Source organism: Anolis sagrei, chromosome 12 (assembly GCF_037176765.1).
Source record: "Anolis sagrei isolate rAnoSag1 chromosome 12, rAnoSag1.mat, whole genome shotgun sequence".
NCBI classification, from domain to species: domain Eukaryota; kingdom Metazoa; phylum Chordata; class Lepidosauria; order Squamata; family Dactyloidae; genus Anolis; species Anolis sagrei.
In genome coordinates this window covers 21,802,276-21,816,035 of record NC_090032.1, presented here as the reverse complement: position 1 = coordinate 21,816,035, position 13,760 = coordinate 21,802,276, and the positions used below count along the sequence as shown (strand labels likewise).

Here is a 13,760-nt window from a genome sequence, read left to right as displayed (position 1 = left end):
GATATTTTGGGGTCATGTTCAAGCCAAGTTCACACCAATCACAAATTATTATTGTTATTGTTATTGTGGGTCCACGGGGTGGATGTTCCATCCCTGAGGTGCCTCACGTTCTCACCTGAGGAGGTTGGGAGCCCAGACAATGGCCAAGTTCCGGACATGCATGTTGGTCTGGGGGCTGAAGGAGGCCATGCGGACCAGGTGCTTCATCAGGAACTCCAAGGTCCTGGAAGGACAGAACGGAGGAAGGAAGAAGAAAATGAAAGTCTCAATCCATGGGATTTTGGGTGAAGATGGTGTGGCCCCCTCTTGTTGTATTTTAATTCAATTTAATTACAGTAGCAAGGAAGGACTTTGGTATGGAAGCAGTGAGTAAGAACGAGCCCGAATGAATGAATGAATGAATGAATGGAGTGTGCCACAGAAATGCGCTAGAGGACCTAGGAAATACCTAGAGAGAACTCCTCTTGACTCTATGGTCAAATCCAACCAGGTGCATACCATATAGGGTGACACTGGAAGACCATAGAAATGCTTAGAGATGACTCCCCTTGATTCTATGGTCAAATCCCACTGGCCACATACCATAGAATCACACTGGAAGACTATGGAAATACCTAGTGACCTCTCGACTCTATGTTCAACTCCCAGTAGCCACATACCATAGAGTCACACTGGAAGACCATGCCATAGAAATGCCTAGAGGTGATACTTCTTGACTCTGTGTTCAACTCCCAGTAGCCACATACCATAGAATCACACTAGAAGACCATGTCATGGAAATGCCTAGAGATTACACTTCTTGATTTTATGGTCAACTCCCAGCAGCCATATACCATAGAGTCACAATGGAAGACCATGGAAGTGCCTAAAGATGACACTTCTTGACTTTGTGGTCAACTCCCAGTAGCCACATTCCATAGTTACTCTGGAATACCAAGAAAATGCCTAGAGAAGACTCCTCTTCATTCTATGGTCAGCCCTCATCAGATGCTTACCATAGAGTCACACAGGACGACCAAGGAAATGCCTAGAAATGATTCCTCTCGATCCGATGGTCAAATCCCACTGGCCACATACCATAGAGTCACACTGGAAGACTATAGAAATACCTAGTGACATCTTGACTCTATGGTCAACTCCCAGCAGCCACACACCATAGAGTCACACTGGAAGACCAAGAAAATACTTAGAGAAGACTCTTCTTGATTCTATGGTCGGCACACAGCAGCTGCTTACCATTGAGTCACAATGGAAGACCAAGGAAATGCCTAGAGAGGACACTTCCCAACTCTGTATTCAACTTCCTATGGCTTTGGAGTCTCATCACTTACCTGTAATGAGGAGGAGGGAGCTCCTTCAACACCTCTTTGATCTTCTCCAGCCGCCCCTCTTCCAACTGGATGGCCACTGCTTCCTGGGTCAAGGGGAAAGGAATCTATGGTCAATCCCGAGTGGAAGCAAACCATTGAGTGGAGCTGGAAGACTTAAGAAAAGGCCTAGAGGGGTCACCTCCTCGGCACTCACCGCAAATTTGTCATAGAGCTGGTAAGTGAGGAGCGGGTTGGGCAACTCCCGGAAGTAGGCCTTGCAGAGGGAGCTGACACAGTGGATGTCCTGCAGGTAGACATCCTTGTTGAGGTCAGGTGTCCGCTCTGTGTCGAACTCCAGCCTGGAAGAATGGATGGAAAAGAGAAGCATCATGGGAACATCAGGATGATACCCTTGTTGAAGAGACCCACCTGGTTGACTCTTCTAATGTCCAAGAGCATCTTGTGACTTGACCTTGGGAAATTGTCTAATCTAAGCTAGGCATGGCCAAACTTGGGCCCTCCAGGTGTTTTGGACTTATGGAGATAAACATCTGGAGATGATGCCATCTGGAGAACATGGCCATGCTGTCCAGAAAACTCATGAAAGCCTTCGACAACACCTTAATAAAATTATTTGGAACACAAAGTATGTCCAAGGAGAGCCTCACCTGAGCTTCTGGATGTTGGAGGAGACCCCCGAGAGCCGGTAGATCCCGTCCACGATGCCGTGATGCTCCACAAACTCCGTGCAGCTCTTCAGGACCTGTGGGACTGGATCCATTACAGGGGAATTAGTCTGGATAGTGGCAAGCAACATGCTCATCCACTGCCTTCAAATTCTCTCTAATTTGGCCCTCTCTGTTTGTGGTTAACTAGGACCGCTGTTAACGAGGATCCGCGCCCGGCGAGCATATGCTAAACCGAATGGGCCAGGAACAGAGAAACTCACTTATATTTTAGTATGTATGGGCTTTCCACACCCAAAACAAAGATATTTTTTCAAATACATTATATTATTATTAGTATTATTATTAGTATTAGTATTATTATATTAGTAGCTTGGGGTATTATATTACTAACCCGGGCTATTTAAGAAAGGCATTGTTTGTCTATTCTCCAAGTTAAGTCTAGATCGGTGATGGCGAACCTATGACACGCGTGTCAGTACTGACACGCGTAGCCATTTCTACTGACACGCACCCGCCGGATATTATTTGTTTATTTATTTTATGCCATTTAAAAAAATAAATAGGAAAGAAATGATTATTTTGCAATGTTGACTAAATATTAAGGAATTTCATATTTAATGATAAATACTATTACTTTGCTATATTATTCAAATATTCAAATGCATTAAATTAAATGTCAAATTTAAAAATATTTAATTATTATTAATATTTAGGTAACGTTGCAAAATCATATTGGTTTATTTAATTATTAAGTAAACGAATATTATTTTGCATTGTTTCCTAAATATTAAGGAGTTATGTATTTAAATTAAATTAAATGATAAATAATACTTTGCTATATTACTCAAATATTTCAGAATGCCTTAAATGAAATGGTAAATTGGATTTTAATTTGACATTTAATTTAATGCATTTTAAATATTTTTAATATATGCCTACATATATATATATATATATATATATATATGCCTTAAATGAAATGGTAAATTAAATATCAAAATATTATTTTGCAATGTTACTTTATTGTTATTGCATTATTATTATTATGATTAGAAATACATTAAATAGCCTATTAAATGCTAGACATACATTTAAATTAAATTAAAAATAAATAATATTTTGTTGGGTTTTTAAAATTATATTTTTATTAAACACTCCAAAAAGGATATTATTTACATAAATATAAATATTATTTACATTATTTCCACCTGCTACTAAGGAGGCTGTTGAGGTCCTGAACCGGTGCTTGGCCGCTGTGACGGTCTGGATGAGGGCGAACAAATTGAAATTGAATCCAGACAAGACAGAGGTCCTCCTGGTCAGTCGCAAGGCCGAACAGGGCATAGGGTTACAGCCTGTGTTGGATGGGGTCGCACTCCCCCTGAAGGCGTAGGTTCGCAGCTTGGGTGTGACCCTGGACTCATCGCTGAGCCTGGAACCCCAGGTTTCGGCGGTGACCAGGGGAGCATTCGCACAGCTAAAGCTTGTGCGCCAGCTGCGCCCGTACCTTGGGAAGTCTGACTTGGCCACGGTAGTCCACGCTCTGGTTACATCCCATTTAGACTACTGCAACGCTCTCTACGTGGGGCTGCCTTTGAAGACGGCTCAGAAGCTCCAACTAGTCCAACGCTCGGCAGCCATGATTTTAACAGGAGCGGAGCGCAGGAAGCATACAACCCCCCTGTTGCGCCAACTCCACTGGCTACCGATCTGCTACCGGGCTCAATTCAAAGTGCTGGCGTTGGCCTTTAAAGCTCTAAACGGTTCCGGCCCAAGCTACCTATCCGACCGCATCTCTGCCTATGAACCCACCAGGACTTTGAGATCTTCCGGGGAGACCCTGCTCTCGATCCCGCCTGCTTCTCAAGCTCGGCTGGCGGGGACGAGAGATAGGGCCTTCTCAGTGGTGGCTCCTCGGCTGTGGAACGACCTTCCTACGGACATTAGACTAGCACCATCTCTAATGGTATTCTGCAAATGGATGTTTGTGCAGGCGTTTGAGTAATTTAGTGCAATCTGGTAATGGAACATAGGAATGGAACAATGGATGACGAACCTGGACTACGCTTGGATGAGGAGAAGATTGGGTACGGTTGTGTTTTGTAATAATTGTGCATTGTCATTGCTTATTGGTAATTTATGGATAATGTGTTAAGTCAATTGTTCTATGTTGTATGGAACCACTGCTGTTTCTACTGTTTTTACTGTTTGTGAACCGCCGTGAGTCGCCTTCGGGCTTGAGATACAGCCGTATAGAAGCAAAGTCAATAAATAATAAATAAATAAATAAAGAGAGGTAGAGCAACATGGCAAGAGAGAAAGTGGGAATTACAATTATATATTTTTGTTATTTAAACTAAATATTGCGAAATTATTGTTTTTTTCTTGAAGTGACACACCACCTGAATTGTGCTCAGTTTTTTGGCAAATTTTGACACACCTCAACAAAAAAGCTCCTGTTTTGTAGCAGGTTTCCTATCTGGCGGGTGGAAGGTGCTGAACAGGCTGCGCTCTCTTATATATATCTGTTCGCCAATGTGAAGCGAGCCAGAAATGCAGCTCCTTTTTGTTGTGTCTCCCTTGATTCTTGCTCAACGTCCTGATTGTGTTTTTTTTCGCAATGCTGCAAATCCTCCACGCTGAATACGGAAGCTGTTCACGTCTCCTCCCTTTTGCTCGTCTTATATAAGCTTTGCTTGCTTGCTTTCAAACTTTGCAACCAACCTGCTTCCTGTGTGTATGTTTTGCTTTGGACACATTTCCCCAAAAAGTGGTATTTTCTGCTCAGAAAAAAAATTATCTACCAAACTTGTAAGACTCGACCTTCCATATTATTTTGGACCATAAACTTTCAACCTTCTAAGGTTAGTCGTTTTTCCATATTATAAATCCTCCTACTTACTTACTTGGGCAATCCCTCATAGTCCAAGGATGATGATCCTCCGAGACCTACCAACCCTATAAGTCAACCTTCTTGACCCTCAAGGAAGGGCCATCCTTTATAATATGGAAGACCTACCAACCCAATAAGTATGAAAGACCTACCAACCCTATAAGTCAGCCTACTTGACCTTCAAGGAAGGGCTATCCTTTATAATATGGAAGACCTACCAACCCAATAAGTATGAAAGACCTACCAACCCTATAAGTCAGCCTACTTGACCTTCAAGGAAGGGCTATCCTTTATAATATGGAAGACCTACCAACCCAATAAGTATGAAAGACCTACCAACCCTATACGTCAGCCTACTTGACCTTCAAGGAAGGGCTATCCTTTATAATATGGAAGACCTACCAACCCAATAAGTATGAAAGACCTACCAACCCTATAAGTCAACCTTCTTGACCCTCAAGGAAGGGCCATCCTTTATAATATGGAAGACCTACCAACCCAATAAGTATGAAAGACCTACCAACCTTATAAGTCAACCTTCTTGACCCTCAAGGAAGGGCCATCCTTTATAATATGGAAGACCTACCAACCCAATAAGTATGAAAGACCTACCAACCCTATAAGTCAACCTTCTTGACCCTCAAGGAAGGGCCATCCTTTATAATATGGAAGACCTACCAACCCAATAAGTATGAAAGACCTACCAACCCTATAAGTCAACCTTCTTGACCCTCAAGGAAGGGCCATCCTTTATAATATGGAAGACCTACCAACCCAATAAGTATGAAAGACCTACCAACCCTATAAGTCAGCCTACTTGACCTTCAAGGAAGGGCCATCCTTTATAATATGGAAGACCTACCAACCCAATAAGTATGAAAGACCTACCAACCCTATAAGTCAGCCTACTTGACCTTCAAGGAAGGGCTATCCTTTATAATATGGAAGACCTACCAACCCAATAAGTATGAAAGACCTACCAACCCTATAAGTCAACCTTCTTGGCTCTCAAGGAAGGGCCATCCTTTATAATATGGAAGAACTACCAACCCAATAAGTATGAAAGACCTACCAACCCTATAAGTCAATCTTCTTGACCCTCAAGGAAGGGCCATCCTTTATAATATGGAAGACCTACCAACCCAATAAGTATGAAAGACCTACCAACCCTATAAGTCAACCTTCTTGACCCTCAAGGAAGAGCCATCCTTTATAATATGGAAGACCTACCAACCCAATAAGTATGAAAGACCTACCAACCCTATAAGTCAATCTTCTTGACCCTCAAGGAAGGGCTATTCTTTATAATATGGAAGACCTACCAACCCAATAAGTATGAAAGACCTACCAACCCTATAAGTCAACCTTCTTGACCCTCAAGGAAGGGCCATCCTTTATAATATGGAAGACCTACCAACCCAATAAGTATGAAAGACCTACCAACCGTATAAGTCAATCTTCTTGACCCTCAAGGAAGGGCTATTCTTTATAATATGGAAGACCTACCAACCCAATAAGTATGAAAGACCTACCAACCCTATAAGTCAACCTTCTTGACCCTCAAGGAAGGGCCATCCTTTATAATATGGAAGACCTACCAACCCAATAAGTATGAAAGACCTACCAACCCTATAAGTCAACCTTCTTGACCCTCAAGGAAGGGCCATCCTTTATAATATGGAAGACCTACCAACCCAATAAGTATGAAAGACCTACCAACCCTATAAGTCAGCCTACCTGACCTTCAAGGAAGGGCTATCCTTTATAATATGGAAGACCTACCAACCCTATAAGTCAGCCTACTTGACCTTCAAGGAAGGACCATCCCTTATAATATGGAAGACCTACCAACTGTGTAACTCAATCTCATAATCCGAATGATCTACCCACCCTGTAAGTCAACCTCCTTGGCCTTCCAGTAAGGGACATCTATTATAATATGAAAGATCTAGCCACCCTATAGGTCAACCTTTTTGGCTCTCAAATATGGATGATCTACCAATCATATAAGTCATCTTTCTTGGGCATCCCCTATAGAAAATCTATGAACCCAATAAGTTAATCTTCTTGGCCATCAAGGGAGGGCCATCCCATAAAATCTGAAAGACTTTCCAAGCCTATAAGTCAAACTTCTTGGGCCTCAAATATGGAAGATCTACCAATCATATAAGTCATCTTTCTTGTTCCCTTTATAAGCGGCATCCCTTATAGAAGACCTAACAACTCCTATAAGTCAACCTTCTTGACCCTCAAGGAAGGGCCATCCTTTATAATATGGAAGACCTACCAACCCAATAAGTATGAAAGACCTACCAACCCTATAAGTCAACCTTCTTGGCCCTCAAGGAAGGGCCATCTTTTATAATATGGAAGACCTACCAACCCTATAAGCCAACCTTCTTGGCCCTCAAGGAAGGGCCATCCTTTATAATATGGAAGACCTACCAACCCTATAAGTTAACTTCCTTGATCTTCAAGTAAGGCCCATCCCTGATAATAATATGGAGAAACAACCAACCGTATAACTCAATCTCATAATCCAGAAGATCTACCAACTCTATACGTTAAACTTCTTGGCCTTCAAGGGAGGGCAATCCCTCATAATATGGAAGACTTACCAACCCTTCTGGCCCTCAAGGATCCCTTATAACCAGGACAATCTACCCACCCTATAAGTTAACCTTCTTGGCCTTCAAGGAAGGTCCATCACTCTACCTACCAACCTAATAAGGCTCAAACTTTCCAGATCTCAAGTGAGGGACATCCCTTGTAATATGTAAGGTCTTTCAAACCTACAAGGGTCAATATTCCTGGCCATCAAATAAGGGGCAGCCCTTATACTTTGCAAGGTCTACCAATCCTCAGATAAGGAGGCTCTCTTATAATATGGAAGACCTACCAAGCCAGTCTACCAACCCTATATGTTAACCATCTTGGCCTTCAAGGAAGGGCAATCCCTCATAATATGGAAGACCTACCAACCCTTCTGGCACTCAAGGATCATCCCTTATAACCAGGACAATCTACCCACCCTATTAAACCAGTCTTTCTGGCCTTGAAGGATCACCTTTATAGTAGGGATGATCTACCAACCCTATAAGTCAACCTTCTTGGCCCCCTAATAGGAGGCATCTCTTATGGAAGTCCTACCAATCCTATGCCAACCTTCTCAGCCTCCAAGGAATGGGCATTAATTATAATATAGAAGACCTACCAATCCTATAAGTCAACCTTCATGGCCCTGAAATATGGATGACCTACCAATCTTATGCCATCTTTCTTGTCATCTAATAAGTGGTATCCCCTGTAGAAGACCTACCCACTCTATAAGTTAACCTTCTTAGTCTTATTTGAGAACCAGCCTTCTGGTTCTCAAATAAGAGGCATCCCTTGTAATATGGAAGATCTACCAACCCTATAAGTCAACCTTTCTTGGCCTTCATGGAAGGTCCATCCTTCATAATAATACAGAAGACCAACCAACCGTGTAACTCAGTCTCATAATAGAGACAAGCTACAACCTTCTTAGGCTTCAAGTAAGGCCCATCCCTTAGAATACAGAAGGCCTACCAACCCTATAAGTCAACCTTCTTAGCTTCCAATGAAGAGCTATCCCATAAAATGAAAGCCTTTCCAACCCTATAAGTCAAACTTCTTGGCCCTCAAATATGGAAGATTTGTGAATCACAGCCTGATACCAACCCTATAAGTCAACCTTCCTGGCCTTCAAGGAATTATTTATTTATTTATTTATTTTATTTATTATTTGCACTTATTTACCGCCACTCTCAGCCCGAAGGCGACTCGTGGCGGTGTACAAAACATAGAACATAAAGACAACAGTTACAGTAAGTCAAAAAACACACGTCTTACTAACACACATCCCATTAAACTAAAAATCCGCTTCGTCTTGTTTGGGTCATAATCAATCTCATCGTCATAGTCCATTCCGGTGGTCATTCCAAAGCATAGCACTTAATTGAAGGCCTTTTCGAAGAGCCAGGTTTTTAGGCCCCTACGAAAGGCCATGAGGGAGGGCGCCTGTCTAATTTCAGCAGGGAGGGAGTTCCACAGCCGGGGGGCCACCACCGAGAAGGCCCGCTCTCTGGTCCCCGCCAAGCGTGCCTGTGAGGCAGGCGGGACCGAGAGAAGGGCCTCCCCGGATGATCTCAAGGTCCTCGTGGGCTCGTAGGCCGAGATGCGGTACTCAAGGTATTTTGGGCCGGAACCGTTTAGGGCTTTGTAGGTTAGCACCAGCACCTTGAATTGGGCCCGGTAGCTGATCGGCAGCCAGTGGAGCTGGGACAGCAAGGGCGTTGTGCGCTCCCTGCGTCCCGCTCCGGTTAACAACATGGCTGCCGCGCGCTGGACTAGCTGAAGCTTCCGGGCCGTCTTCAAGGGCAGCCCCACGTAGAGAGCGTTGCAGTAGTCGAGGCGGGATGTGACCAAAGCGTGTACCACCGTGGCCAAGTCAGATTTCCCGAGATACGGGCGCAGCTGGCGCACGAGCCTAAGCTGTGCAAATGCTCCCCTGGCCACCGCCGAAACCTGGGGATCCAGGCTCAGCGATGAGTCCAGGGTCACACCCAAGCTGCGAACCTGAGCCTTCAAGGGGAGTGCGACCCCGTCCAGCACAGGCTGTAACCCTATACCCTGTTCGGCCTTGCGACTGACCAGGAGGACCTCTGTCTTGTCTGGATTTAATTTCAGTTTGTTCGCCCTCATCCAGACCGTCACAGCGGCCAGGCACCGGTTCAGGACTTCGACGGCCTCCTTAGTAGCAGGTGGGAAGGAGTGACAGAGTTGGACGTCATCTGCATACAGGTGATACCGCACCCCGAAACTCCGGATGATCTCACCCAGCGGCTTCATGTAGATGTTAAACAGCATGGGGGACAGTATGGAGCCCTGAGGAACACCACAAGTCAAAGGCTGTGGCGTTGAACAGGAGTCCCCCAGTAACACCTTCTGGGTGCGACCCTCCAGAAATGACTGGAGCCACCGCAAAGCGGTGCCCCCAAGGCCCATCTCTGCAAGGCGTCCCAGAAGAATACCGTGGTCGACGGTATCGAAGGCCGCTGAGAGGTCCAGAAGCACCAACAGGGACACACTCCCCCTGTCGAGCTCCCGGCGGAGATCATCCACTAAGGCGACCAAGACCGTCTCGGTACCATGTCCCGGTCTGAAGCCAGACTGTGCCGGATCCAGATAATCCGTGTCTCTCAAGAATACCTGGAGTTGTGAGGCCACCACGCTTTCCATGACTTTGCCCAAGAAGGGAAGATTGGAAACAGGCCGAAAGTTGTCAAATTTAGTGGGGTCCAGTGATGGTTTCTTCAACAGCGGCTTTATAATAGCCTGTTTTAGGCTCGCTGGAATCGTGCCTTCCCGAAGGGAGGCATTAACCACCACCGTTACCCACTCAGCCAATCCCCCTCTGGCCTCTTTCAGAAGCCAGGATGGGCAGGGGTCTAGGATGGACGTGGTGGGCCTCATTCCTCCAAGTATCTTGTCCACATCCTCGGGTTTCACAAACTGAAAAGAATCCATCAAAATAGGACAAGCAGGTGCTTGTGTCACATCCACAGAGACTGCATTTAATGTGGCGTCCAGCCCAGAACGGATCAAAGCGACTTTGTCTGCGAAGAACCGAGCAAATGCTTCACAGCGCGTGTCCGAGTTGTCAGGGCTCCCACCTGAGGTAGGGGGAGTTAAAAGACCTCTGACAATCCGAAACAACTCCGCCGGACGGTTTTTTGCAGACGCAATAGTGGCTGCAAAGAAAGTTTTCTTTGCGGCTTTTATTGCCGCGGCATATGCCCTTAAAAAGGACACAAACCGTGCTCGATTTGACTCGCTTGGGTCTGAGCGCCACACGCTCTCTAGTTCCCTCTTCCTTCGCTTCATCGCTGCCAGCTCCTCAGTAAACCAAGGAGCCGGTTTAGCTCGGTTACTTGAGAGGGGACGTTCCGGAGCGATCCTGTCAATTGCCCTGGTCATCTCCCCATTCCAGAGAGCGACCAAGGCCTCGACATGGTCACCTACCGAGGTGGCGGGAAAATCCCCAAGAGCCGTCAGGAATCCGTTCGGATCTTAATGGGTCCTCCACCTTTGCGGAGGTTAGGGGGCGCAGTGAGCCTAAATCTGATCAGGAAGGGCCATCCCATGTAATATGGAAGACCTACCAACCCAATAAGTATGGAAGACCTACCAACCCTATAAGTCAACCTTCTTGGCCTTCAAGGAAGGGCCACCCCTCATAAGATGGAAGACCTACCAACCCTATAAGTATGGAAGACCAATCAACCTTATAAGTTAACTTCCCTGGCCTTCAAGTTAGGGCCATCCCTCATAATATGGAAGACCAACCTACCCTGTAACGTAATCTCATAATAGGGACAATCTACCAACCCTATAAGTCAACCCTTTTGGCCTTCAAGGAATGGCTATCCCTTATAATATGGAAGACCTACCAATCCAATAAGTATGGAAGACCTACCAACCCTATAAGTCAACTTTCTTGGCCTTCAAGGAAGGGCCACCCCTCATAATATGGAAGACCTACCAACCCTATAAGTATGGAAGACCTACCAACCCTATAAGTTAACTTTCTTGGCCTTCAAGGAGGGGCCACCCCTCATAATATGGAAGATCTACCAACCCAATAAGTATGGAAGATCTACCAACCCTATAAGTCAACCTTCTTGGCCTTCAAGGAAGGGCCATCCCTCATAATACAGAAGACCAACCTACCCTATAGCTCATTCTCATAATCAGGATGATCTACCCACCCTATAAGGTAACCTTCTTGGCCTTCAAGGAAGAGCCATCCCTTATAACATGGGGGATCTACCAACCCTATATGTCCATCCCTTCCAAACGGAAGCTGCTTACCATCATGCCCAGATGACTGGAGATGTTCCACCAGGTCACACCCAAAGACCCGGTCCTTGGCCGCCGCCTTCCGCTTGACTTTCTGCCTGGCTTTCATGGCCAACGACATGGCAGGAGATGACCGCCAAGGCCTACTTTCCCCCCGAAGGTAACCCAAAGCCCATCAGGCTGAGAAGGACATCTGTCCAAAGAGCCGAAATATGTCGGATGTTCTCCGAGATACTTCCCAAGTCTTCTCGAAGTCTCGTCACAGAAATGAAAGATCAAAAGGCTCGTCAAAGCAAAGGGAAGAGAAATCGTTGCGCTTCTGTGCTCACCCAACAGGAAGTGAGTGCAGCTTTGACTCCAAAACCCAACTTCCCGTAAACCAGCATCTCTGAGAAAACCACAAGAGCGAGCGAGAGAACAAACTCTTGCGCATGAATCTTCCAGTCTCCTCTGATGCTCACAAGTATACGCACATGCGCATCTGTCGTTTGGTATCTAAATATATCTTCTCCATTCATCTAGAGAACTTGGCTTGGCTTTGGCCAAACTCTTGTATGGATTCCTGCTGGCCATATTTGGACACTAAAAGGGTCGGGACACGGCCAGTGGGATCGAGATGGGAGACTATCTAGGAACTTGAGGGACCCAACTAGGTTGAACCTGGGGACTACCATGAGAAGGCCGTCTTCATGTATCTAAAGCTCGGTTATAGGAAGGACCTCGATGGCCTCCTGAAGAAGGATGATTGGAGTCCTCCACCCATCCAATAATACAATATAATATTGTATATTATAATTTTTTTATTTTATATATATATATATATATATATATATATATATATAATGTAATGTAATATAATAATAATAATAATAATAATTCGCTTTAGGAAGGTCATCTTGAGTCCTCAACCCATATAATAATGCAATATAATATTGTATATTACTACATAATATACAATATAATATGTATATTATAAAATAATAAAAAATATTATTATAATATATTATATATATATATATATATATATATATATATATATATATATAAAATGTATAATAATAATAATAATAATAATAATAATAATAATAATTCGCTTTAGGAAGGTCATCTTGAGTCCTCAACCCATATAATAATACAATATAATATGTATATTATAAAATAATAATAATAAATTTTAGAGAAGGTCATCTTAAGTCTTCAACCCATATAATATATATAATATTGTATATTATTTGATAATATATAATATATTAATTACACACACACACACATATATATATAAAATAATAATAATAATAATAATAATAATATAATAATATAATAATCCGCTTTAAGAAGGTCATCTTGAGTCCTTAACCCATATAATAATGCAATATAATATTGTATATTATTACATAATATACAATATAATATGTATATTATAAAATAATAATAATAATAATAATAATAATAATAATATAATTCACTTTAGAAAGGTCATCTTGAGTCCTCAACCTATATAGTAATGCAATATAATATTGTATATTATTACATAATATACAATATTATATGTATATTATAAAATAATAATAATAATAATAAACTTTAGAGAAGGTCATCTTAAGTCTTCAACCCATATAATATATATAATATTGTGTATTATTAGATAATATATAATATATTAATAATCACACACACACACATATATATAATACTATAATAATAATATATAATAATCCGCTTTAAGAAGGTCATCTTGAGTCCTCAACCCATATAATAATGCAATATCATATTGTATATTATTACATGATATACAATATAATATGTATATTATGAAATAATAATAAAATATTATTATAACATATAATATTTATATATATATAATGTACAATAATAATAATAATAATTCACTTTACATATATATATACATATATGTATATATGTATGTTTGTGTGTGTGTGTGTATATATATATATATATATACACACACACACACACACACATATA

At 42.7% G+C, this 13,760-nt stretch overlaps 1 protein-coding gene across 1 annotated transcript in view; it reads right to left on the bottom strand.

Moving 5' to 3' along the window:
- ARHGAP30 (Rho GTPase activating protein 30) overlaps positions 1-12,112 on the bottom strand; it is a 30,215-nt gene extending 18,103 nt beyond the window's left edge. The window contains exons 1-5 of the mRNA XM_060758577.2: positions 11,787-12,112; positions 1,979-2,081; positions 1,525-1,669; positions 1,332-1,414; positions 116-223 (exon numbers count right to left, since the gene is read on the bottom strand). Coding sequence (XP_060614560.2) covers positions 116-223; positions 1,332-1,414; positions 1,525-1,669; positions 1,979-2,081; positions 11,787-11,895 — 548 coding nt within the window. The 5' untranslated portion in view covers positions 11,896-12,112. The remainder of the gene's footprint in view (positions 1-115; positions 224-1,331; positions 1,415-1,524; positions 1,670-1,978; positions 2,082-11,786) is intronic.
- Positions 12,113-13,760: the final 1,648 nt, after the last annotated feature.